The sequence below is a fragment of the Ceratotherium simum genome, chromosome 13, assembly GCF_057802395.1.
Source record: "Ceratotherium simum simum isolate JZ-2026a chromosome 13, ASM5780239v1, whole genome shotgun sequence".
Lineage (NCBI taxonomy): Eukaryota > Metazoa > Chordata > Mammalia > Perissodactyla > Rhinocerotidae > Ceratotherium > Ceratotherium simum.
In genome coordinates, this window is record NC_141912.1 from 10,692,096 (window position 1) to 10,715,974 (window position 23,879).

The 23,879-nt window shown below is 37.2% G+C and overlaps 1 protein-coding gene across 1 annotated transcript in view; it reads left to right on the forward strand.

The window, feature by feature from the left end:
* The window catches only part of SYCP2L (synaptonemal complex protein 2 like), a 94,238-nt gene that overhangs the window by 5,878 nt on the left and 64,481 nt on the right, over positions 1-23,879 (forward strand). Inside the window, exons 5-11 of the mRNA XM_087437845.1 lie at positions 2,080-2,114; positions 3,017-3,159; positions 4,981-5,033; positions 5,659-5,704; positions 7,298-7,390; positions 7,490-7,550; positions 13,836-13,978. Of these exons, the coding sequence (XP_087293971.1) occupies positions 2,080-2,114; positions 3,017-3,159; positions 4,981-5,033; positions 5,659-5,704; positions 7,298-7,390; positions 7,490-7,550; positions 13,836-13,978 (574 nt within the window). The remainder of the gene's footprint in view (positions 1-2,079; positions 2,115-3,016; positions 3,160-4,980; positions 5,034-5,658; positions 5,705-7,297; positions 7,391-7,489; positions 7,551-13,835; positions 13,979-23,879) is intronic.

The following is a 23,879-nucleotide window of genomic DNA, read 5'->3' on the forward strand; positions in this document are numbered from 1 at the left end:
TAGGCTATAGATTACTTTTTCATTAGGAATGTGAACTAAATTAGTAACTAATGGGAGAATGTTAAGAGTACAGACCCTGGAGCCAGAGTGCTTGGCTTCAAATCCTGGTGTTGCCACTTATGCTAGTTGTATCATTTAGAGCACAGTCTTAACTCACCGTACCTACCTCAGATTGCTCACCTGTGAAATGGAGCCAACAATAATAATACCTGATTCATAGAGTTATTATACAGGTTACATCAAGCAATCTGTTGAAAGTGATGAACACATTACCTGGTAGCGAGCAAATTCTCAAAGGTTACCAACTATTAGCTATACCAATAGAGCGTGGAATTTGTATTGCTTTTGAAGTGATGGATTTTTTGCATTTTGGTGACTACAGTCATAACTATGTAGTTCTTGGGACAATGAAATTTGGAGGTAAGGTTGTAATGTGTGACCGTGTTACTGAACACACAGTAACCACACAGGCGAGGAGTGGGCTCGCCTCCTGGTGAGTTAAATAAGACTCTACACCAGTGGAAGTTGTCTCACAAAGTAAAGTGTATTTGCAGCAAATAGGAGGCCATGAGGAATCATTTCCAAAGCCACGGGGTCCCCGAACAAAGGGAAGCAGGAACTTTTATTTGGTTGGGGAATGAATAGTCAAAAGGGAGAGGCGGGTATTCGCTTGTGCGGGCTCAGTTGGAAAACATGCTTCCACATAATAAGGCCTAAGATCCTCCTGGAGAGATCTTTGCATTAAAAATAAGGCAACGGACATGGGCATAGCTCTTATGGTGAGGCTTGGTCAGTTTCAGGATGGCTGGTGGTTACATCTCCTTAACATACAAAAGGAAAAGAAACAACTTGGAAAAACAGTTAATTGCTTCCAAACCCACCTTTGAGTTTCTCAAGGCACCTGGTGGGTGACAGCCACGGAAAGAGCAAAACCAGCACCCTGTTTTGAAATTTGAACCTAAATATGTGACTATGTGCTAACCACTAACCAGCATCGATGACATCATCATGGCACACCATCATCCATGTGACATGCTGCCATGACTGATGAGAGAAAGGAGGACCAAGTTTACCATAGCATAGGCCTGAAAGAGGTGATCGGTGAGCGTGGAGCTTATTGCTATCATGTTTGTCCATTGAACTAGTCTTTGCAGGATGCAGTTTTTCCACTGAATTTTTCCTAAAAAGTATTTATTGAACACGTTAGTGAAGTCATCACTCATAGTGGTGTATTTAGACTTAGAAAGCAGCAGACCTGGTGTTTTCTCCTAAATTTCAAAGTAATTTTTTGGTCCTATCTTATCGTTGTGTATTCTAGAAAGTTCTGGAATATTCTGGACTTCAAATCAAATGTTAAATCTGCAAGCATAAAATTAAGCAAAATTCTCAGTGGTAATGTTCTAAGGCTTCTATTTAATACTAACAAATCAATCCATTTATTACAAGAAACTGAGCTACTACAAGATTTCTTAACAAATCTGTTCTTTAAAATGGGAGTTACTACAGACGTTAAAAAAAAATCAACATCACACTTGTTTGTATTTAATTGAAATTGTTAAATGAATATACAATAAAGGAGTCTGTGTTAGTTACAATAATGTGATAACTTAATCTCATTACATCTGTAACTTAATCAGTTTCTGAAATCAGTTCAAAAAGCTCGTAGAAAAGACCCATAGCATCCATTGGTATCATTTCTTCCGGATATCAAACTGTGTAAAAAAAAGGACACACAACCTCATAGGCTGGTGTGGTGATTATAAAAATCCAGAATATTAGCATTTGATAAATCCTCAAAGGTCATCAAATTGAATTCACTTTACAGAAGGAGAAATAGAATCTCAGAATGTATGGTAGCTCTAGCTTCTTTTAAAAAAGTACACGTAAGTCATTAATATGTAAACTTGAGAAAATTTTTCCATTAAAGTTTATTCTTGACGTGGAGGAAATTCTGATGCCGAATTTAAAATAAGTAATTTCAGAAATACACAACTTGGTTTTAAATGTTCATGTCAATATAGTAAAGTTTTGCCTATTTATGTTCATTTCAGTAAAATGTAATTTATCTAAATGTTTCAGGAAAGACCTTGCAAGGACAATCTTGACTGTGGGTGGTAAGAAGTGTTTAAAATTTTAAGTGTTAGAATATTAAATATTGGACATGGGGGTTTTTATGAGCATCTTGGAATTATGGGGAACTAATTATGGCCGAATTGAAACTAGGAATTAGGATTTTATTTTTAATTTATTATGGGAAATTTTAGCATGGTGGAAACCATGCAGAATAATTAATGAATATTCATTTGCTCACCAACCAGCTTTGTCAAATTTCATCATTTTGCCACATTTGCTTTAAATCTTTTGAAAAATAAATCAGAGTTACAGGTAAAGCCCCCTGTGTCCACGACCCTGACCCCATGCCCCACTCCAATGGTAGAGTTAATCCTTGACTTGGGTTTGTTTTTCATTCCTAAGTATATTTTTCTACTTTTTTTTTTAATGTATTCATAAGCAACATACATTATTGTTTTGCAGATTTTAAAAGAATTCTATCTATCTCATCCTAGTGTACATATCTGGCTGCAACTTGCTTTTTACCCTTAAAATTATTTGAGATTTAAACACATTGATATATGCAGTTTTTGTTTATCTGCTGTGAAATACCACAATTTATCTTGGGATTTAATCTTCACAGGAGAAGTATTTTTTTTAAGGCTGTTTGATGAACTGCTTTTGATGAATGTTTTAATATACCTAAAATATAAATTGCAGAAATGTCATTTATTTTTTAAAAAATGGTTATATGCTGACCTGTTGTTTAGATTTTCTCCTAATATTCCTTGAATATTGAATTTAAATGATTATAATTACTCCAGGATACATCTTGCTGTTTATAAGACACAATACTAGTCTTCTAAGATGGAATTTCTTAGAATAAGTGCTAATCTTTGTAAGTCATTTTTTCTTTTGCTTTGTGCCCAGAATTATCCACGTCTACCTTGTTTTTAATCTCTAGATTATGACCAGCAGGTTACTCTTTCTGAAGCATTGTGTAGACTGACAACGAGAAAATCAAGGGTTGACCTTGTCCATCAGTGGTTTGAAGATGATGTCATTGCTGAAGCTTTCAAAGAAGTTAAGGATCGAGAATTTGAGACGGTGCGATTCCTGGTCATCAAAATTCCATTTAATTAATGCTTCCTAAGCGTCCTCTCAGTGCTTTGCTATGTTCAAGAGAGGATTTTTTTTCTTAAATGTGATTAAGTTGCCATTCTTAAAATCCCTGCTTCCCACTTATGTGAAACAATCTGAGGACAGTACGAACAGAATATTTGTGGGTCAAATATAGGGATACAGATAGGACTTCTTTATAGGTAACTTAGAAGTTACCTATATGTGAATTTGATGGATCCAGTCAGAGAAAATGTCATGGAAGGGGTAGCTATTTTCAACAAACCTTAAAGGGTAGGGAGAGTTGGAGGAGAAAGGAAAATGTGTTACAGCCTTGCAGAGAGCGGCTGGGGAGATGATGGGATGGTGTACTCTAGTGGCAGAGAAGTATTATGGGGTGGTTGTGTTGTGAGCCATCCAACCTCTACTATTTGGAGGAACAGTAATTTTCAGTGTCTCCCATGCAACCTGGGCTCACTGTGATTGTGTCTAAAAGTAGCACAAAAATAGCTATGGCTTTGTTGCGTACCCACCTTCCTCCTAAAATAGCTAAAATGTTTTTCCTCTTCTTTTAAAAAGTTCTTAAAATGAAGGTTAGACACTTAGGAAAAGGTAAAATCTTTCACAACAGTGCTCATGTTGAACAAAGACTTTCTGGTCAAAACTGCTGTGCAATTAGGATTTTATTAAATCCAGACCTTTAAATATATTGCCAAATATATTATATTTGACTTTGAGTCCATTGCTAGATCTGCAATAGCCAGGATTCGGTTTGATCTAAATGGAAAGACCATGAGACCTGAGTTTGAGTCTCACCTCCCTGACTTACGTATTGTGTGCATTTTGGTAGGGTAGTTGAATTATGAAGGTCTAGTGTTTTCCTCTGTAAAATGAGAATAAAACCCTCCTCAAAATTTGGAGAATTAAATGAGAGAAACTGAAAGTACCTGGAATGTTATGGACACTCAGATGTTAATTTCCTTTCTCCTGTGTCATTTCCTCACTTGCAGGGAAATTTGATGAAAATAGGACAAAAGTAATTATCTTGTTTTTCAAATCATCCCCTCCACCCTAGAGCCATCAGCTTCTTAACTGAACTGCTTTAGATGAAGGCTTACATTTACTCGTGTCCATTTAGTGCTGAAGATAGACACGGAGTGTGAGGACTGACTACAGTAATCAGTCCTTGCTGACAAAGAGCCATCAGTGTCTCTTTGGCTTTAGAAGTTTGGAGGCAACAAATTTACTTTCCTAATAGCTGTTGGTTAGGAGAACTCTAAACATATTCTTTATTCTTAGGACATAGATGGGGGGAGAGAACCCAGGAAGGAGTAGAATAGAGAATTACACATAAGGAAAATTGGCAGTGGATAATATGGCCAGATAAACCCAAAGTTGATAAGTTTAATGAGTTTATGGTTGCCTTGTGCTGGGCAGATGTTAGGGAGATGGATGCTCAGTGGGCTAGTCAAATATTGTAATCTAGGTCATCAGTATGTATTTCTCTTGCTTACTCTTCTCACCCAGTGAGACATAATTTTATGTATCACTTTTGGAGACTTAAGCATTTCTCAGCTGAAAATCTCCTGGCTGGGGAATTCCTGCTGGAACATATGTCTGGACCTTCCTCTTTGTGATACAAAGTACTGTTTTAGTTAACATATAATAATGAATCCTTGTGAAACCTTGAGATGTTACTGGATCCTGGAAATTTAGAAGTAATCGCTGGCCTCTACATGCTGGTAAGAGTAGTATTTAACTAAGACATTTTGATTTTTTATTAAAAAGTTTGCATTATTTACTTTGAAGGACACTAGACTGTTCCTCAATCACCTAAACAACAGACTTGGCGACCAAAGAAGGTAAGATATTTCTCTGAGCATTATTTTATTGGCTAATTGTATTCTGAAAATGTCTAATATTAAAAATACACATATATAGGATATTTTAGTTTATTTTAGGAGAGAATATAGGATACATAATTTACTGAGCACTACTGAGTTATTCATTGAGTAGAAATCTCAGAAGATTAGACACATTCTGCCCAGTTATTCATTTGTGTGTGTTTAAAAATGATCTCTATCAGACTTTTACCATATTTGTTTATGATTTGGAATATTTTTAACATTACATCCTCTGGGGAGATTTTATGAAGAGTGATTTCCTATACACCTAGGGATAGGTGTATTGTGGACAGTTAAGTCCTTGATGAGAAAATATGTGCTAAATTCATTCTCTTCATTGAGAATCTTGCCAAGCAACTGGGTTGAGATATAGTACCAGTACACCTGGCTTGTAGACTGCCAGATGGAGATTTGAGATCTAGTTATAGTAGATCTCCATTCACAAGTTTGAGATCCCCTTCCATACTTTGTACAAAGAGACGTAATACCCTAGTTATGCACGCTTGTTTGTAGAATATCTATAGGTTGTGTTTGGGGTCCATCCATATTTTATTTCACTTTTTAATTGTGAGGTGTTTTGCAGGGTCTATTCATTTCCATGTATTGCTGCTTTTGCTGATGAGAATGAGGTATGTTTGTCTCTCTTGGGAGCTGTGAGGGTGGTCTGTAATGAAACCCATAGTTAGGTTTACTTAGGACAAACTGCTCTTTCTACTTAGAAGGGCTTTTTTAAAAAGGAAGCCGACTTCTCCTGGAGGCTTCAACTCTGAAGCTTATCGTCCCTTTCCCCTGCCTTCTCTCATACCATAACTGAGATGCATTACCAGTAAGTTGAGGGGTCCTACTGTTGCTACTAGATAAAGGAATTGTAAGATTTATACTGTGTTCATGAATTACAGAAACCTAGCTTTATTTTACTCTATTAATGGTTAACATTATTCATACCTGGATAGGAGGGAAAAGGGTGATTATGCTTCTTTCCGTATAGTTGATGATTCCCACTCTATCCCCAGCAATTGGGACCACCTTCCTTTCTCTAGATCATTCTGCCTTGTACTTTATAGTCCCAAATTGAGCCACCTCTTTTCACCCCCTTCTTTGGTTTCTAGAGGAACAAAGTCCTTCCTGTAAAAGTGCCCCAATTTATAGCATCTCAACTTTTGGGTAAAAATCTTCGAAGGTCTCTGAACCCCCCTTCTTGGCATCTGTGAGCTGAGCCTTCAACTCATGACTACACTACAAGTTCCTTCTCTCTAGAACTGATTTTGGTGGCTTGATTCCTGTATCTCAGTTCTGTCTGTTTTTCCTTCTGATTGTCTGAGGGGTCCAGTCACTGCTGGGTTCTTCTTTCTAGGACTTCTAAATTTCTATCAGCTTCAATCACGGCCCTTACACTGGCTTCCAGTGACATACATTGTGGGTTAAAACCTTCATTCAACACTATATCTATTAAAAAGTAGGCATGTATGATGGAAATATGTCCATGAAATACTATTTATTGGAAAAGCAGGTGGTAGAATAGTAAGTCTAGTGTTTGCTCCATTGTTGAGGAATAAAAACTCTATATATACTTCCTAATATATGTCTAGAACGTGTCTAGAAGGAAACAAAGGCATTATTGATGGTGCCTATGGAAAGATACCCGTGGGAAGTTGGGAGGCAGAGAAAGAGATGTTTACTGTTTTTATAAACGCCATACTATTTGAATATTTCTCTTTTTTTTAAACTATAACCATATATTCATTTATAATAATCAATTAAACTGAAAGTAATTTGAAATCTTCAAGTCTTATCTCTGTTCTAACAGATAATAAGTTAAATGGCAAATCACCATTTATAGTTGATCATAATACCTCCTTCACTAGAGGTATCCGTATGCAGTGTAGATTGTTATTGCTTTAACATAGAACTGTTTTCTCTGCGATTCTCACCAGGAAAAAAGAAGTTTGTGTAGGGAGAGTCATCTGACACATTTAAACATCTGTTAAATAGCTAAGGATAGTGAGGGTTTTTTTTTTTTTTTTCCAGAAGTAGCTTAGTTAAATAAAAGTGAGACCTCCCTGTTTTGCAGAAATGAATAAGGTAATACAGAGCAACCCTATAACATTAGGGTAGTGTTGTTCTGGGAAAAGCAGAAGTTCTGTTTTTAGTGGAATAATTTTCATCTGATGCTTTAACATGATATTTATGTGTATAATTTATGCTGAAATTATATCTTACAGATGAGAAAACCAGCAGATGAAAAATTAGAGAAATTTTGGATTGATTTCAACCTAGGAAGTCACAGTGTAACTTTTTATATAGACAATACTGAGGTAATCATGTTTGATTCCTGTTTAAACCTAAGCACTTAGAGATTGTTCATTTGCAAGTATATGTTATGTGCTCATGAATTTCACTTATTGTTTTCCAAGAGTGCTCTGTGGGACTCAGTAATACTTTTGAAGGAAACAGTGATTAACTTCAACATAACAGGTAAGATGATAATTCTAAACTACCCCACATTTAGTTCTGAGAATTCGTTCTGTTTATAGTTGCAGTATTTGTTTAGTTAATTCTGGAACAGACTTTAATGGTGCCTTGAGGTAGAAGAGAGGTGGTGTAGGGTGGGAGAAGGAGCACGGTGCTCAGGACCAGGGTGCAGGGGTATGGAACTGGTGATTTGTTTGCTTTGTGAGTTTGGGGTACAATTACTTCCCTGATTTTCTCATTGTAAAAATGGTTTAGTTCCTCAAAAAATTAAAAATAGAGGGGGTCAGCACATGGCATAGCAGGTAAGTTTGTGCGCTCTGCTTTGGTGGCCCGGGGTTTGCAGGTTTGGATCCCGGGTGCAGACCTACGCACCACTTATCAAGCCATGCTGTGGCCACATCCCATATAAAGTAGAGGAAGATGGGCACTGATGTTAGCCCAGGGCCAATCTTCCTCAGCAAAAAAGAGGAGGATTGGCAACAGATGTTAGCTCAGGGCTAATCTTCCTCAAAAAAAAATTAAAAATAGAATTACTATATGATCCAGGAATTTCAGTTCTATATATATCCAGAAGAATTGAAAGCAGGACTTGAAGAGATATTTCCACACCCGTGTTCATTGCAGCATTCACAATAGCCAAGAGGTGGAAGCAACATAAGTGTTCACTGATGGATGAATAGATAAACAAAATGTGGTATATACGTACAGTGGAATATTATTCAGCTTTAAAAAGGAAGGAAATTTTGACACATGCTACAACATGGGTGAACCTTTAGCACATTATGCTAAGTGAAATAAGCTAGTCACAAAAAGACAAATATTGTATGATTCCACTTATATGACGTATCTAAAGTACTCAAATTGATAGAGACATAGAGTAGAATGGTGGTTACTAGGGGCTGTGCAGAGGGGAGAATGGGGAGTTGTTGTTTACCAGGTACAGAGTTTCAGATTTGCAAGATGAAAAAGTTCTGGAGATCTGTTGTACTACAATGTGAATACACTCAACACTACTGAACTGTACACTTAAAAATGGTTAACATGGGGGGCCCACCCTGTAGCCTAGTGGTTAAGTTTGGTGCACTTCACCTTGACAGCCTGGGTTTGGTTCCCAGGCGCAGACCTACACCCCTTGTTGGTGGCCATGTTGTGGTGGCGACCCATGTACAAAATAGAGGAAGATTGGCACAGATGTTAGCTCAGGGCAAATCTTCCTCAGGAAAACAAAACAAAACGTTAACATGGTAAAGGTTATGTTTTGTACCACAATTTTAAAAAATGGTTATAGTACCTGCCCTCCCTCTTCCACAGATTTATAGTAATAATCAATGAATTCATGTGGGTATGTACTACCTCTATTTAAATATCATCCCTCTGACTCCCCCCTCTTAAACCTCCATCACCCACCTTTCTTCTTGGCTTGGTAGATAGAGTTGAGGGGCATGAAATCAGGAGTGATCCTTTTCTGGATGTGTACAAGTAACTTGTTGGTCTAGTTCAGCATTTCAGCTACAATCACACTTGATCAGGATTCCTGAATTGGGTCTTTAAAGAAAAAGGGACTTTTTGAAAGTAACTCAGTAAATATAACATTTTTAAGTAAATAGGTTTATTAAAGAATTAAAATTAAATATTATGTAATTATATGGAGATTATACTTCACTTCTTTGCGCAAAGGATTTAGGTCAGCTTGCGTATTTATACCAAAATCATAAAAATGGAAAATTGGAACCACAGACAAGAAGAAAATTGTCTATCATGAAGGCTAATCTAAAATGGCCGCCATGGAAATTCAAATTTGGTGCTTAGCTTCCTGAAATCCTGGGTGAAAGGTGAAACATGATCTGTAACATGATTCTCATCATACACATCCTGGGGAAGACAAATCCTTCTTAGCCTTGAACTCTTACTGAAGATCCTCCTATGGGACCACTTAGGATGAGGTAATCCTTCCTCAGCCCTGAGTTTCCCTGGCTGGAATTTCTTGAGTACATAAGTTAACTTCAGTGTTCTGTAAAAGGATAATTTTTGAAAAGGTGAAATCCTTATCTTCATACAAATATTAAATGAATGTGCGTTGAAGATTATTTGATCATTAATAAATGAGGAAGTCAGTAAGATGTAATAACCGGTTCAAAGGAGAATTTGAAAAACCACATGTATATAAGCAATGCTGAAATTAATTTACAAATAGATTTAAGACTAGACAGTTGCATTCCACAGACAATTTGAATTTCTATGGATAAGAATCACTTTTTTCATTCTGATTAGTTTTCTACAATTTACAGATTTGTAAAATAGCTCAAGACAATGAAAAGCACAAATAACCCAGGAGAGCTTCTAGACAGGCACCTAGTAACTTTTTGGCCCATTTCAAAATATTTCACCATTTTCTGTATGTACTACTTTTCAGTGCTTGTGAGAATTTGTTCCAGTGTGCAGGAATTTTGAATTTATCCCTTTGGATATTATTAGAAAAAGAGAGAAATTTGGGAGAAGGATAGATTAGGCAGTAAAGCAAGTGGCAGGAGAGGAGGAGAGACTTGCACAGTGAAGCTCTGGGAGAACAAAGGGAGGATGAAGAGACGTGAGCCTCAATTTTGGAACTATATGTTGATATCTGAGGAGGCTAGAAGTTGCAAGAACTGAGAGAGATGGTACAAGAAAACTTGTCTCCTTTACTCAAAACACTTCTGACACCAAACGTTTGAAATTTTCCCTCACATTAAGCAGTTCTGACACTAACTACCTGGAGTTGGTGGGGTCTGCACAACTTTCAGTCCCACAAGACTGCCTGCACGTAAGACACTAATTGCAAGTCCTAGGTTGCCACCTGTACTTCAGACCAACCAGCTGTAAGTCCAGGGCTTCCCAAAACCTCCTCCTCAGGTTTGATAATTTGCTATAATGGTTCACAGAACTCAGCGAAACACTTATAAATTACCAGTTTATTATAAAGGGTTTAATAAAGAGTACAGATGAACAGCCAGATGAAGAGGTACACAGGGCAAGATCCAGAAGGGTCCTGAGTGCAGGAGCTTCTATCCCTGTGAAATTGGGGTGCACCATCCTCCCGACACATGGATGTGTTCACCAACCCAGAAGCTCTCTGAACCCCTAGTTAAGGGATTTTTATGGAGGCTTTATCATGTAGGCATGACGGATTATTAACTCAATCTCTGGCTCCCCTCCCCACTTTGGAGGTTGAGGAGTGGGCCTGAGAGTTCCAACCCTCTAATCATGCCTTAGTCTTTCTGGAACCAGCTCAGGTCCTGAAGCTGTCTAGGGGCCCCTAGCCACCAGTCATCTGATTAGTATACAAAAGACACTCATCATTCCAGGGATTCCAAGGGTCTTAGAAGTTCTTATGTCAGAAACCAGGGCGAAAGACCAAATATTAAAAGAAAAGATGCTCCTAGCACCTCTAGCACTCAGGAAATTACAAGGGTTTTAGAAACTCTGTATCAGGAACCTGGGCAGAGGCCAAATATATATTTCTTATTGTGTCACTGATGGGAAGAGTTAGCAATTAGGTAGTCACAGAATTAGAAAGACAGTATATATTGAATTGGAAGTACCTCTCATCTGTAGAAAGGCAAGGAGTTTATAAACATCTCACTAGAAATGTAACTTAAATGCAATCATAAAAATTAAGAGTAACTTTATGTAGTCATTGCCTGTTACTATTAATTTAAGATACATAAAGTATCATTGGTATTTACTCTAAGTCAATATTTTAGGGGCTGGCCCTGTGGCTTAGCGGTTAAGTGCCGCGCTCCGCTACTGGTGGCTCGGGTTTGGATCCGGGCGCACACCGACACACCGCTTCTCCGGCCATGCTGAGGCTGCGTCCCACATACAGCAACTAGAAGGATGTGCAACTATGACATACAACTATCTACTGGGGCTTGGGGGGGGGGGGAAGAGGAGGATTGGCAATAGATGTTAGCTCAGAGCCCGTCTTCCTCAGCAAAAAAAAAAAAAAAAAAAAACAGGAGGATTAGCACGGATGTTAGCTCAGGGCTGATCTCCCTCACAAAAAAAAAAAAAAAAAGTCAATATTTTAGAAAGACTTCCTTGGATTTTCTGACTTTGGTACCATTAACATTGCCTTTCATATTTTAAGTTCCTGAACTCCAAACTTTGCTACTGTAGTAGTTTTTAAGAACCAACTTGCCAAAGTTAATATTTGATACTTCATTAATATCACATTTCTGTGAGACTTATTTATAAAGTGCCTCACAGTATCTGGCGGAAGTAGGTGTTACTTTCTATTTTTATAGCCAAGGAAACTGAAGATTGTCTAGCAAACTCAACAAGAAAGGCTAGTTTTGTAAGCATAGCTCTTCTTGCTAAGGAGTTGCCAATGTTTTAGTAGCATGTTGAGCACTTGGTGCAGCCCTCAGGCTATTTATTCTGATCTTTCTAGTCATGCATTGGGGATTCATTCTGAAAAATGTGTCATTATGTGATTTTGTCATTGTGCAAACATCGTAGAGTGTACTTATTGCTGAACCAAAGTGGATCTGTTTCTTGGTGAGTTGAAATCAAAGCCTTCACCAGAAGTAGTTGTCACACAAAGTAAAGTTTATTTGCAGCAAATAAGGCGACCACGGGCAATCCTTTCTAAAGTTGTGGCTCCCCGAGCAAGGGAAAGCAGAGGAATGAATATTCAAAAGGGAGAGGGGGGTATTCGCTTTTGCAGGCTCAGTTGGAAAATATGCTTCCACGTACATCACATGTTATGGTAATAAGGCCTAAGCTCCTCCTGGGGAGGAGATTTTAACATTAAAATGAAGCAAAGGTAATATCTTGGGCACTTCTTGGCCCATCTGTGCAGGTGTCACTTTTGTGACGGGGTTTGGACTGGTTCGTGGCGGTTGGGGATTGCACATCTTAACTAAAAGAAACAATTTGGAGAAACAGTTAAGTGTTTCCAAAACCTCCTTTGAGTTACCCTGGGCAGTCAGTTGGTGACAGACTTACGCAAATGGTATAGCTTACTATACACCTAGGCTATATGGTACTAATCTTATGGGTCCACCATTGTACATGTGGTCCATTGCTGACCGAAAGGTCATTATGCGGCCCGTGACAGTATGTTTACATTGAAGCCCACAGCCCCACTAGCTGTTTACTTTTTCAGATATTGTTTGAATTACTTTTGTTGCAAGATTTCAGAGACTTTCCCTGCAGTGACTAAATATGTAGTAAGATCAGTATTTTGAGGGATTGCAGAGATTTACTCTAGCCGATACTGTTCCATAGAAATATAATGTGAGCCACATATTTAATTAAAAATTTTTTAGTAGCCACATTAAAAAGTTTTTTTTTAAGTGGGCTAATTTTAATAATATGTATTTAACCCAATATATTCAAAATATTAACATGTAATCAATATAAGAAATTGACGAGATATTTTACCTTCTCTTTTTTTGTACCAAGTCTTCACAAACTGATGTATGTTTTATGTGTATGGCACATCTCAATTTGTACTAGCCACATTTCAAGTACTCAGTAGCCGCAGATCTAGACCCAGGTGTGTCTTGCTCTTGTTTCCTCTTTCTGTTCTCATCAATTTGAGACTGTTAGCTTTGCCTGCTCTTTCACGGACTTGACTCTCTTTTCTTTGCTGCTGCTTCCAACTCAGCTTGTACTTACTGTGGCTTATTCTTGGCTCTCTTTGAATTTTGATCTAAGCTCTTTTCTCTTCTAAAACCAATCACTATTTGTCAGTAAAGGGCTGACGTCCTGGAAGGGGGCCCTCAAGGAGACTGTTGTTTGAAAAGCACTTCTCTCTGGGATGTTTCCATTTCTCCTCTTTAAGTAGAGTCTATTGAAATGAAGGTGGATTGTTCCATTTTGCATATTGGGAACAGTGAGTTTTAGTTTGAATTGTAGAAGTGAGTGAGATCTGAGAGAGAGAGAATGAGAATGAATGTTGTGCATATATATTGGAAAGTGTAAGACCTGTTGCAAATGATAGCTTTGAATTCACAAAATGCTCTTTAAAAATAGTTATCTAAAATTCAATCCATCTTCATTGCTATGCTAAGATAAGTTACTTCCTATTTCTGCAAGATTGACCACTTAATCATATTATGTGTATAAAAAAATGCATGTGCATCTAATAACAATAATTTCAAAGTAACTTTAATATTATTTCTTTTCAATTTCTCATTGTAGAAAAATCTGGACAGTTGAAAAATGCAAGTGCAGTTATTTAAAATTTTAAAACACAACTTTTCAGTATGTTGATCTGCATTTGTATACTTTATTTTTTTCTAGAAACTGAGAAGATGAAGATGCTCATTATTAACCTGAATCCTATTAATATCAGAAACAAAGAAGTAACAAAAATAGAAATCCATTTTGATTTGCAATTCAACATATCAGAAGCCTCCATTAAAGCTTTAGGAGAAGACAAACAGGTGGCAGGTTTAATTCTTTTTGATTATTTAAATGTTTTAGTATGTTTTCATGTCTCTTAAATTTCCATGTTGGGTTTTCTAAATTAAGATATAATTGACATATAACATTATATCAGTTTCAGATTTATAACATAATGATTCAATATTTGTGTATATTGTAAAATGATCACCACAATAAGTCTAGTTAACTGCCATCACCATAGTTACAAATTTTCTTTTCTTGTTGTGAAAACTTTTAATTTACTTTTGGCAACTTTCAAATATGCAATATAGTATATTAACTATAGTCAATATGCTGTACATTACATCCTCATAACTTATTTATTTTACAACTGGAAATTTGTACCTTTTGACTCCCTTCACTCACCTGCCCACCCCTCACCCCCGCCTTTTTAATTCTTTGAGGACCCTCCATACTGTTTTCCATAGGAGCTGTGGATATATGATTTGCAGATATTTTCTCCCATTTGGTAGGTTGCCTTTTCATTTTGTTGATAATTTCCTTTGCTGTACAGAACCTATTTAGTTTGATGTAGTCTCTGTTTATTTTTGCTTTTGATCTTTTGCTTTTGGTGTCATATCCAAAAATCATTGCCAAGACTGATATCAAGGAGCTTACTGCCTATGGTTTCTTCTAGGAGTTTTATGGTTTCAGGTCTTACGTTCAACTCTAATCCATTTTGAGTTGATTTTTGTGTATGGTGTAAGATAGTGGTCCAGTTTCATTCTTTTGCATATGATTGTCCAGTTTTCCCAACACCATTTATTAAAGAGATTGTCTTATTCCAATTCTATATTCTTGGCTCCTTTGTTGTAAATTAATTGATCATATATGCATGGGTTTATTTCTGGGCTCTCTCTTCCATTGATCTGTGTGTCTGTTTTTAATGCCAATACCATACTATTTTGATTACTATAGCTTTGTAGTATGGTTTGAAATCAGAAAGCATGATGCCTCCAGCTTTGTTCTTCTTCCTCAGGATTGGTTTGGCTATTTGGGGTCTTTTGTGGTTCCATACAAATTTTAGGATTGTTTATTCTATTTCTGTGAAAAATGCTGTTGGAATTTTGATAGGGATTGCATTGAATCCGTAGATTGCTTTGAGTAGTATGGACATCTTAACAATATTAATTCTTCCAATCCATGAGCACAGAGTATCTTTCCATTTATTTGTGTCTTTTTCAATTTCTTTCATCAATGTCTCATAGTTTTCAGCATACAGGTCTCTCACTTCCTTGGTTAAATTTACTCTAGGTATTTTATTCTTTTTGATGCTATTGTAATGGGATTGTTTTCTTAATTTCTCTTCTTGATAGTTTGTTATTAGTATATAGAAATGTGACAGATTTTTGTGTGTTGATTTTGTATCCTGCAACTTTACTGAATTTGTTTATTCTAACAGTTTTTTGGTGGAATCTTGAGGGTTTTCTATATATAATATCATGTCATGCAACTAGTAACAGTTTTATTTCTTCCTTGCTGATGATGACTTTTATTTCTTTTCCTCGCCTATTTGCTCTGGCTAAAACTTCCAATAATATGTTAAATAAAAGTGGTAAAGTGGGCACCCTTGTCTTGTTCCTCATTTTAGAGGAAAGGCTTTCAGTTTTTCATTACTGAGTGTGGTGTTAGCTGTGGGCTTGTCATATATAGCCTTTATTATGTTGAGGTATGTTCCCTCTATCCCCACTTTGTTGAGAATTTTTATCAAAAATGGATGTTGAATATTGTCAGATGCTTTTTCTGCATCTATTGAGATATCATATGATTTTTTTTCTTCATTTTTTTAATGTGGTGTATCATATTGATTGATTTGCAGAAGTTGACGTATCCTTGCATCTCAGGGATAAATCCCACTTGATCATGGTGTATGACCTTTTTAATGTATTGTTGAATTGAGTTTGCTAATGTTTTGTTGAGGATTTTCTTATCTGTGTTCATCAGGGGTATTGGCGTGTCATTTTCTTTTCTTCTGGCATCCTTGTCTGGTTTAGGTATCAGGATAATGCTGGCCTCATAAAATGAGTTTTGAAGTGTTCCCTTCTCTTCTGTTCTTTGGAAGGGTTTGAAAAAGATTAATATCAATTCTTCTTTGAATGTTTAGTAGACTTCATCACTGAAGCTGACTTTTATTTGTTGGGAGGTTTTTAATTACTGATTCAATCTCCTTACTAGTAATTGTTCTGCTGTGATTTTCTGTTTCCTCTTAATTCAGTCTTGGTAGTTTGTTTGTTTTAGGAATTTATCCATTTCTTATACATTGTCCAGTTTGTTGGCATATAGTTCATAGTAGTCTCTTTTGATGCTTTGTATTATGTGGTATATTATGTGTATTATGTGGTATTTTATTTCTCATTTTATCTGAGTCTTCTCTCCTTTTTTCTTGGTGGGTCTAGCTAAAGATTTGTCAATGTTTTTTATCTTTTTGAAAGATATCAGTTTAATTGATCTTTTCTATTGTCTTTTTAGTCTCTGTGTCATTTACTTCCACTCTGATCTTTGTTATTTCCTTCCATCTACTAACTTTTCATTATTCTTCTTTTTCTAGTTTTTGTGGTGAAAAGTTAGGTTATTTATTTGAGATTTTTTTTGTTTTTTGATGTAGGCATTTATTGCTATGAACTTCCCTTTTAGAACTGCTTTTGCTGCATCCCATAAGTTGGTATGTTGTATTTCCATTTTTGTTTGTCTCAAGGTATTTTTTTATTTTTTCTTTTGATTTCTTCTTTGACCTATTGGTTGTTCTGAAGCATATTGTTGAGTCTCCACATATTTGTGAATTTTCTACTTTTCTTCTTGTAATTGATTTCTAGTTTTATCCCATTGCGGTTGGAAAAGATACTTGATATGATATCAGTCTTCTTACATTCATTAAGACTTACGTTGTGGCCTAACATATGACCTATCCTGGAGAATGTTCCGTGTGAGCTTAAGAAGAATGTGTATTCTGTGTGTTCTTTTTAATGGAATGTTCTGTGTATGTCTCTTAAGTCCATTTGGTCTAACATGTCATTTAAGATCAATGTTTCCTTATTGATTTTCTGTCTGTATGATCTATCCATTCATTAAGTGGGGTAAAATCCCTACTATTGTGTTGCTGTCTACTTCTCCCTTTAGATTGTTAATATTTACTTTATATATTTAGGTGCTCCTACATTAGATGTATAAATATTTACAAATCTTCTATCCTCTTGTTGGATTGACCCCTTTAGCATTATAGACTGACCTTCTTTGTCTCTTATTGCAGTCTTTGTCTTAAAGTCTATTTTGTCTGATGAAAGTATAGCTACCCCAGCTTTCTGTTTCCGTTTGCGTGGAATATCTTTTCCATCCCTTCACTTTCAGTCTGTGTGTGTCTTTACATGTGAAGTGAGTCTCTTGTAGGCAGCATATAGATGGATCTTGTTTTTTGTCTATTCAGCCACTCTATGTCTTTTGATTATAGAATTGAATCTATTTACATTTAAAGTAATTATTGATAGATATACACTTATTGCCATTTTGTTATTTGTTTTCTGGCTGTTTTGTAATTCCTCTGTTTCTTTCTTCTTCTCTTGCTCTCTTCCTGTGTGATTTGATGATTTTCCATAGTGGTATACTTAGAGTCCTTTCTCTTTTATCTTTTTTGTATCTACAATAGGTTTTTGTTTTGTGATTACCATGAGGCTTGCATAAAACAACTTATACTTATAAGTCGGTTTTAAGTTGATAACAATTTGATCTCACCCTAAAGCTCTACATTTTTATTCCACCACACATTTCATGTTTTTGATGTCACATTTACATCTTTTTATCTTGTGTATTCCTTAACAAAGTATTGTAGTCATAGTTATTTTTACTACTTTTGTCTTTTAACCTTCCCACTAACTTTATAAGTGATTAGCCTACTACCTTTACAACATTAGATTATTCTGAATTTTACTATATTTTTACCTTTACCAGTGAGATTCATACTTTCATATGGTTTCCTGCACTAATTAGCACCCTTCGTTTCTGCTTAAAGAAATCCCTTTAATATTTCTTGTAAGGATGGTCTAGTAGTGATGAACTCCTTTAACTTTTGCTTATCTGGAAAACTCTCTCTCCTTCAATTCTGAACTGACAACTTTGCTAGGTAGAGTATTCTTGGTGTTCTTTCAGCACTTTGAATATATTGTGCCACACCCTTCTCCTGCAAAGTTTCTGCTGAGAAAACCACTGATAGTCTTATAGGGGTTCCCTTGAATGTAACAAGTTTTTCTTTTGCTGCTTTTAAGATTCTCTCTTTGTCTTTAACTTTTGACACTTTACTTATAATGTGTCTTGGTGTGGGTCTTCTTGGGTTCATCTTTGTTGGAACTCTCTGGGATTCCTAGATTTTGGATGTGTATTTCCTTCCCCAGGTTAGGGAAGTTTTCAGACATTATTTCTTCAAATAAAGTTTCTGCCCCTTTCTCTCCCTCTTGTCCAGGGACCCCTTATAATGTGAATGTTGGTCCACTTGATGTTGCCCCTAAGCTATCCTCACTATTTTTTGTTCTTCTTTTGTTTTTGCTGCTCTGATTGGGTGAGTTCCACTGCCCTGTCTTTGAGTTCCCTAGTCCTTTCTTCTGCTTCATCTAGTCTGCTCTTGAGGCCCTCTAGTGTATTTTTCAGTTCAGTTATTGGGTTCTTCAGTTCTGTGATTTCTATTTGATAATTTCTTTTATTTTCTTTCTTTGTTGAAGTTCTCGTTATGTTCATACATTCTTCTCCCAAATTCAGTGAGCATCTTTATGATCATTATTTTGAACTCTTTATCAGGTAAATCACATCTCCTTTTCATTAAGGCCTTTTTCCAAAGTTTTATCTTGTTCTTATATTTGGAACATATTCCTGTGTTTCTTCGTTTTCCTTGACTCTCTGTTGGTTTCTATGCATTAGATTAAAATAGCCACCTCTCCCAACCTGTGCCCTGTGAGGATATGAACCTTATCATTCAACTCTGCCCTAGCTCTTGGTTGTCTCTCAAACCTTTGTGATTGTCCAAGCAGCCTCTTTTATTTTAAGTGGCTCCCAGTAGTTGAGGGTGTGCCAAGACCTGTTGGTGTCCAAAAAGAGAGGATCTCAGCACCTCGATTTAGGCTGATTGGAAGCCAGACCCTCAGGAAGCAGCTTTTAAAGCATGCAAATATATACAGTCCTATGAGACTGCAAGCGCAAGGCTTGCTGGCTGCCAGAGCCAGGTGATCTAGAGGTATGCCCTGGGCAGCAGCCACAAAAATTGGGGCACCAAGTGATGATACAAGCGCCATTCTGGGAGATACCCACAAGCTGTAGCAAGGGAGAGGGAGAGTGCAAAGGTGGCATCCACTGGCCTCTGTCCCTAGAGAGCACCCCAGTAGCCTCTAGACATATGCCCAACCAGAAGCCTGCCCCTTGGGCCAAAGCTCCAGGACAAGCAAATAGGCTTTTTTCACAGAAAGACTGGGATGTGTTTTAGTCTGCTGTTTGTGCTGTGCCCTAGGGGTGGTAGCTGGCAAGGAATTGGCTCTCCAGTTGTTACAGTCCTATAAGACACAGGAAGGCAAGCCATGCTGGCCACGAGAACCTAGCAATCAAGGGAGATCACCTGAGTGGCAGCCATAAAAACTGGCCACCAGGTGTAGAAATGGGATACCAGATGCGAGTACAAGCCCTCTGGGAGATATTGGTGCTCTGGAGCACAGCAGAGGGAGAGCTTGAAGATAGTGCCTCCCTTTTAAGGTCTCTGGAGAGGTTTACAGTTGGGCCTGAGATGAGTGTTTAATTAGAAGCTTGCCTCTCCAGCAGCAGCTATGAAGATAAGCTAATAGGCCTCTTTCACAGAAAGACTGGGACATGTTTTAGTCTGCTGTTTGTGCTGTGCCCTGGGGGTGGTAGCAGGTTAAGAACTCTTCTCCATAGGTTACAGTCCTTTGAGACCTGTGAATGTAAGCCCCACTGGCCACCAGAGCCAGGCAATCTAGAGGTGTCCCCTGGGTGGCAGCCACAAAAATCAGGGTTCCAGCTGAGGGTGCAAGCATCTTTCCAGGAAAAGGTTGGAATTGCATTGAATCTGGTAGATTGCTTTGGGTAGTAAGAAATCTTAACAATATTAAATCTTCCAATCTCTGAGTATGTACTATCTTTCCATTTATTTATGTTTTCTTCATTTTCTTTCATAAATGTCTTATAGTGTTCAGTGTATAGGTCTTTCACTTCCATGGTTAAGTTTATTCCTGGTATTTTATTCTTTTTGATGCTATTGTAATGGGATTTTTTTCTTAATTTCTCTTCCTGATAGTTTGTTATTAGTGTATAGCAATGCAACAGATTTTTGTATATTGATTTTGTATCCTGCAACTTTACTGAATTCATTTATTCTAACATTTTTTTAATGGAATCTTTAGGGTTTTCTATATAATGTCATGTCATGCAAAAAGTACAAGCCAATGGTAACAGTTTTATTTCTTCCTTTCTGGTGATGCCGTTTGTTTCTTTTTTCTTGCCTAATTGCTCTGGCTAGGACTTTCAATAATATGTTGAATAAAGTGGCGCGAGTGGGCATCTTTGTCTTGTTCCTGATCTTAGAGGAAAAGTTTCTAATTTTTTACCAGTGAGTATGATGATAGCTGTGGGCTTGTCATAAATGGCCTTTATTATTTTGAGGTGTATGTTCCCTCTATACCCACTTTGTTGAGAGTTTTTGTCGTGAATAGGTGTTCGGTTTTGTCAAATTCTTTTTCTGCATCTATTGAGATAATAATATGATTTTTATTCTTCATTTTATTAATGTGGTGTATCACATTGATTGATTTGGAGTTTTTTTTTTTTTGTTTTTTTTGTTTTTTTTTTTAAAGATTTTATTTATTTATTTTTTTCCCCCCAAAGCCCCAGTAGATAGTTGTATGTCATAGCTGCACATCCTTCTAGTTGCTGTATGTGGGACTCGGCCTCAGGATGGACGGAGAGGTGGTGCCTCGGTGCGTGCCCGGGATCCGAACCCGGGCCACCAGCATCGGAGCGCGTGCACTTAACCACCAAGCCACGGGGCCGGCCCTGATTTGGAGTTGTTTAAGCATCTTTGCATCCCAGGGATAAATCCCACTCGATCATGGTGTATGATCCCTTTAATGTATTGTTGAATTCAGTTTGCTAATATTTTGTTGAGGATTTTCATGTGTTCATCAGGGATATTGGCTTGTCATTTTCTTTTCTTCTGGCGTCCTTGTCTGGTTTTGATCTCGGGGTAATGCTGGCTTCATAAAATGAGTTTGGTGGTATTCCCTTCTCTTCTATTTTTTGGAAGAGTTTGAGAAGGATTGATATTAATTCTTCTTTGAATGTTTTGTAGAATTTACCAGTGAAGCTGTCTGGTCCTGAACTTTTGTTTCTTTGGAGGGTTTTGATCACTGGCATACCTTATAGATATTGTGTGTTCAGTTCCAGATCACTGGAATAAAGTGAATATCGCAATAAAGCAAGTAACATGAATTTTTTGGTTTCCCGGTGTATATAAAAGTTATGTTTACACTATAACGTAGTCTGTTACGTGTGCAATAGAGTTATGTCTAAAATACATGTACATACATTAAAGTAAAAAATGCTTTATCTCTAAAAAATGTTAACCACCATCTGAGCCTTCAGAGAGTCGTAATCTTTTTGCTGGTGGAGGGTCTTGCTTTGATGTTGATGGCTGCTGACTGATGGGGTGGTGGTTGCTGAAGGTTGGGCTGGCTGTGGCAATTTCTTAAAATAAGATGACAATCAACATTGATTGACTCTTCCTTTCACAAACGATTTCTCTGTAGCGTGTGATGCTGTTTGATAGCATTTCACCCACAGTAGAACTTCTTTCAAAATTGGAGTCAATCTTCTCAAACCCTGTTGTTGCTTTATCAACTAAGTTTATGAAATATTCTAAATCATTTCTTGTCATTTCAACAATCTTCACAACGTCTTCACCAGGAATAGTTTCCATCTCAAGAAACCACTTTCTTTGCTCATCCATAAGAAGCAACTCCTCATCCGTTAAAGTTTTATCACGAGATTGCAGCAATTCAGTCACATCTTCAGGCTCCACTTCTAATTCTAGTTCTCCTGCTATTTCCACCACATCTGCAGTTACTTCCTCCATTGAAGTCTTGAACTCATCAAAGTCATCCATGAAGGTTGGAATCAACTTCTTCAAACTGCTGTTACTGTTGATATTTTGACCTCTTCCCATGAATCATGAATGTTCTTTTTTGTGTGTGTGAGAAAGATTAGCCCTGAGCTAATGTCTTTGCCCAACTTCGTCTACTTTATATGGGACGCCGCCAAAGCATGGCTTGACAAGCAGTGCATCAGTCTGCACCTGGGATCCGAACCTGCAAACCCTGGGCCGCCAAAGTGGAACGTGCAAACTTAACTGCTACGCCACCAGGCCGGCCCCAATCATGAATGTTCTTAGTGGCATCTAGACTTGTGAATCTTTTCCAGAAGGTTTTCAATTTACTTTGCCCAGATCCATCAGAAGAATCACTATGACAGCTTTAGACTTATGAAATATATTTCTTAAATAATAATACTTGAAAGTTGAAATTACTCCTTGATCTATGGACTGCAGAATGGATATTGTGTTAGCAGTCATGAAAACATTAATCTCACTGTACATCTCCATCAGAGTGCCTGGATGACCAGGTATATTGTCAATGAGCAGTAATATTTTGAAAGGAGTCTTTTTTTCTGAGGAGTAGGTTTCAACAGTGTTCTTAAAATATTCAGTAAACCGTGTTATAGACTGATGTACTGTCATCCAGGCTTTGTTGTTCCATTTATAGAGTGCAAGCAGAGTAGATTTAGCATGATTATTAAGGGCCCTAGGATTTTCAGAATGCCAAATGAGCGTTGGCTTCAGCTTAAAGTTCCCAGCTACATTAGCCCATAAAAAGAGAGTCAGCCTGTCCTTTAAAGCTTTGAAGCCAGACATTGACTTCTTCTCTCTAGCTATGAAAGTCCTGGATGGCATTTCTTCCAATATAACACTGTTTCATCTACATTGAAAATCTGTTGTTTAGTGTACCACCTTCATGAATTGTCTTGGCTAGATCTTCTGGATAACTCGCTGCAGCTTCTACATCAGCACTTGCTGCTTCACCTTGCACTTTTACGTTATGGAGAAGACTTCTTTCCTTAAACCTCATGAACCAACCTCTGCTAGCTTCAAACTTTTCTTCTGCAGCTTCCTCACCTCTCTCAGCCTTCATAGAATTGAAGAGAGTTAGGACCTTGCTCTGGATTAGGGTTTGGTTTAAAGAAATGTTGTGGCTGTTTTGATCTTCTATCCAGACCACTAAAACTTTCTCCATATCAGCAACAAGGCTGTTTCAGTTTATTATCATTAATGTATTCACTGGAGTAGCACTTTTGGTTTCTTTTGAGAACTTTTCCTTTGCATTCACAATTTGGCTAACTGTTTGGCATAACAGGCCAACCTTTTGGCCTATCTTGGCTTTTGACCTGCCTTCCTCACTAAGCTTAATCATTTTTAGCTTTTTATTTAAAGTGAGAGATGTGTGATTCTTCCTTTCACTTGAACACTTAGAGGCCATTGTAGGGTTATTAAATTGGCCTAATTTCAATATTGTTGTGTCTCAGGGAATAGGGAGGCCTAAGGAGAGGGAGAGAGACAGTGGAATGGTGGTCAGTGGAGCAGTCAGAACACACATAACAGTTATCTACTGTTTGCCATGCAGATCATGGCACAGTTTGTGATGCCCCAAAACAATTACAATAGTAACATCAAAGATCAGTGATCACAGTTCACCATAAAAAATATAATAATAATGAAAAAGTTTGAAATATTGCTAAAATTACCAAGATGTGATAGAGAGACACAAAGTGAACAAATGCTGTTGGAAAAATGGCACTGATAGAGTC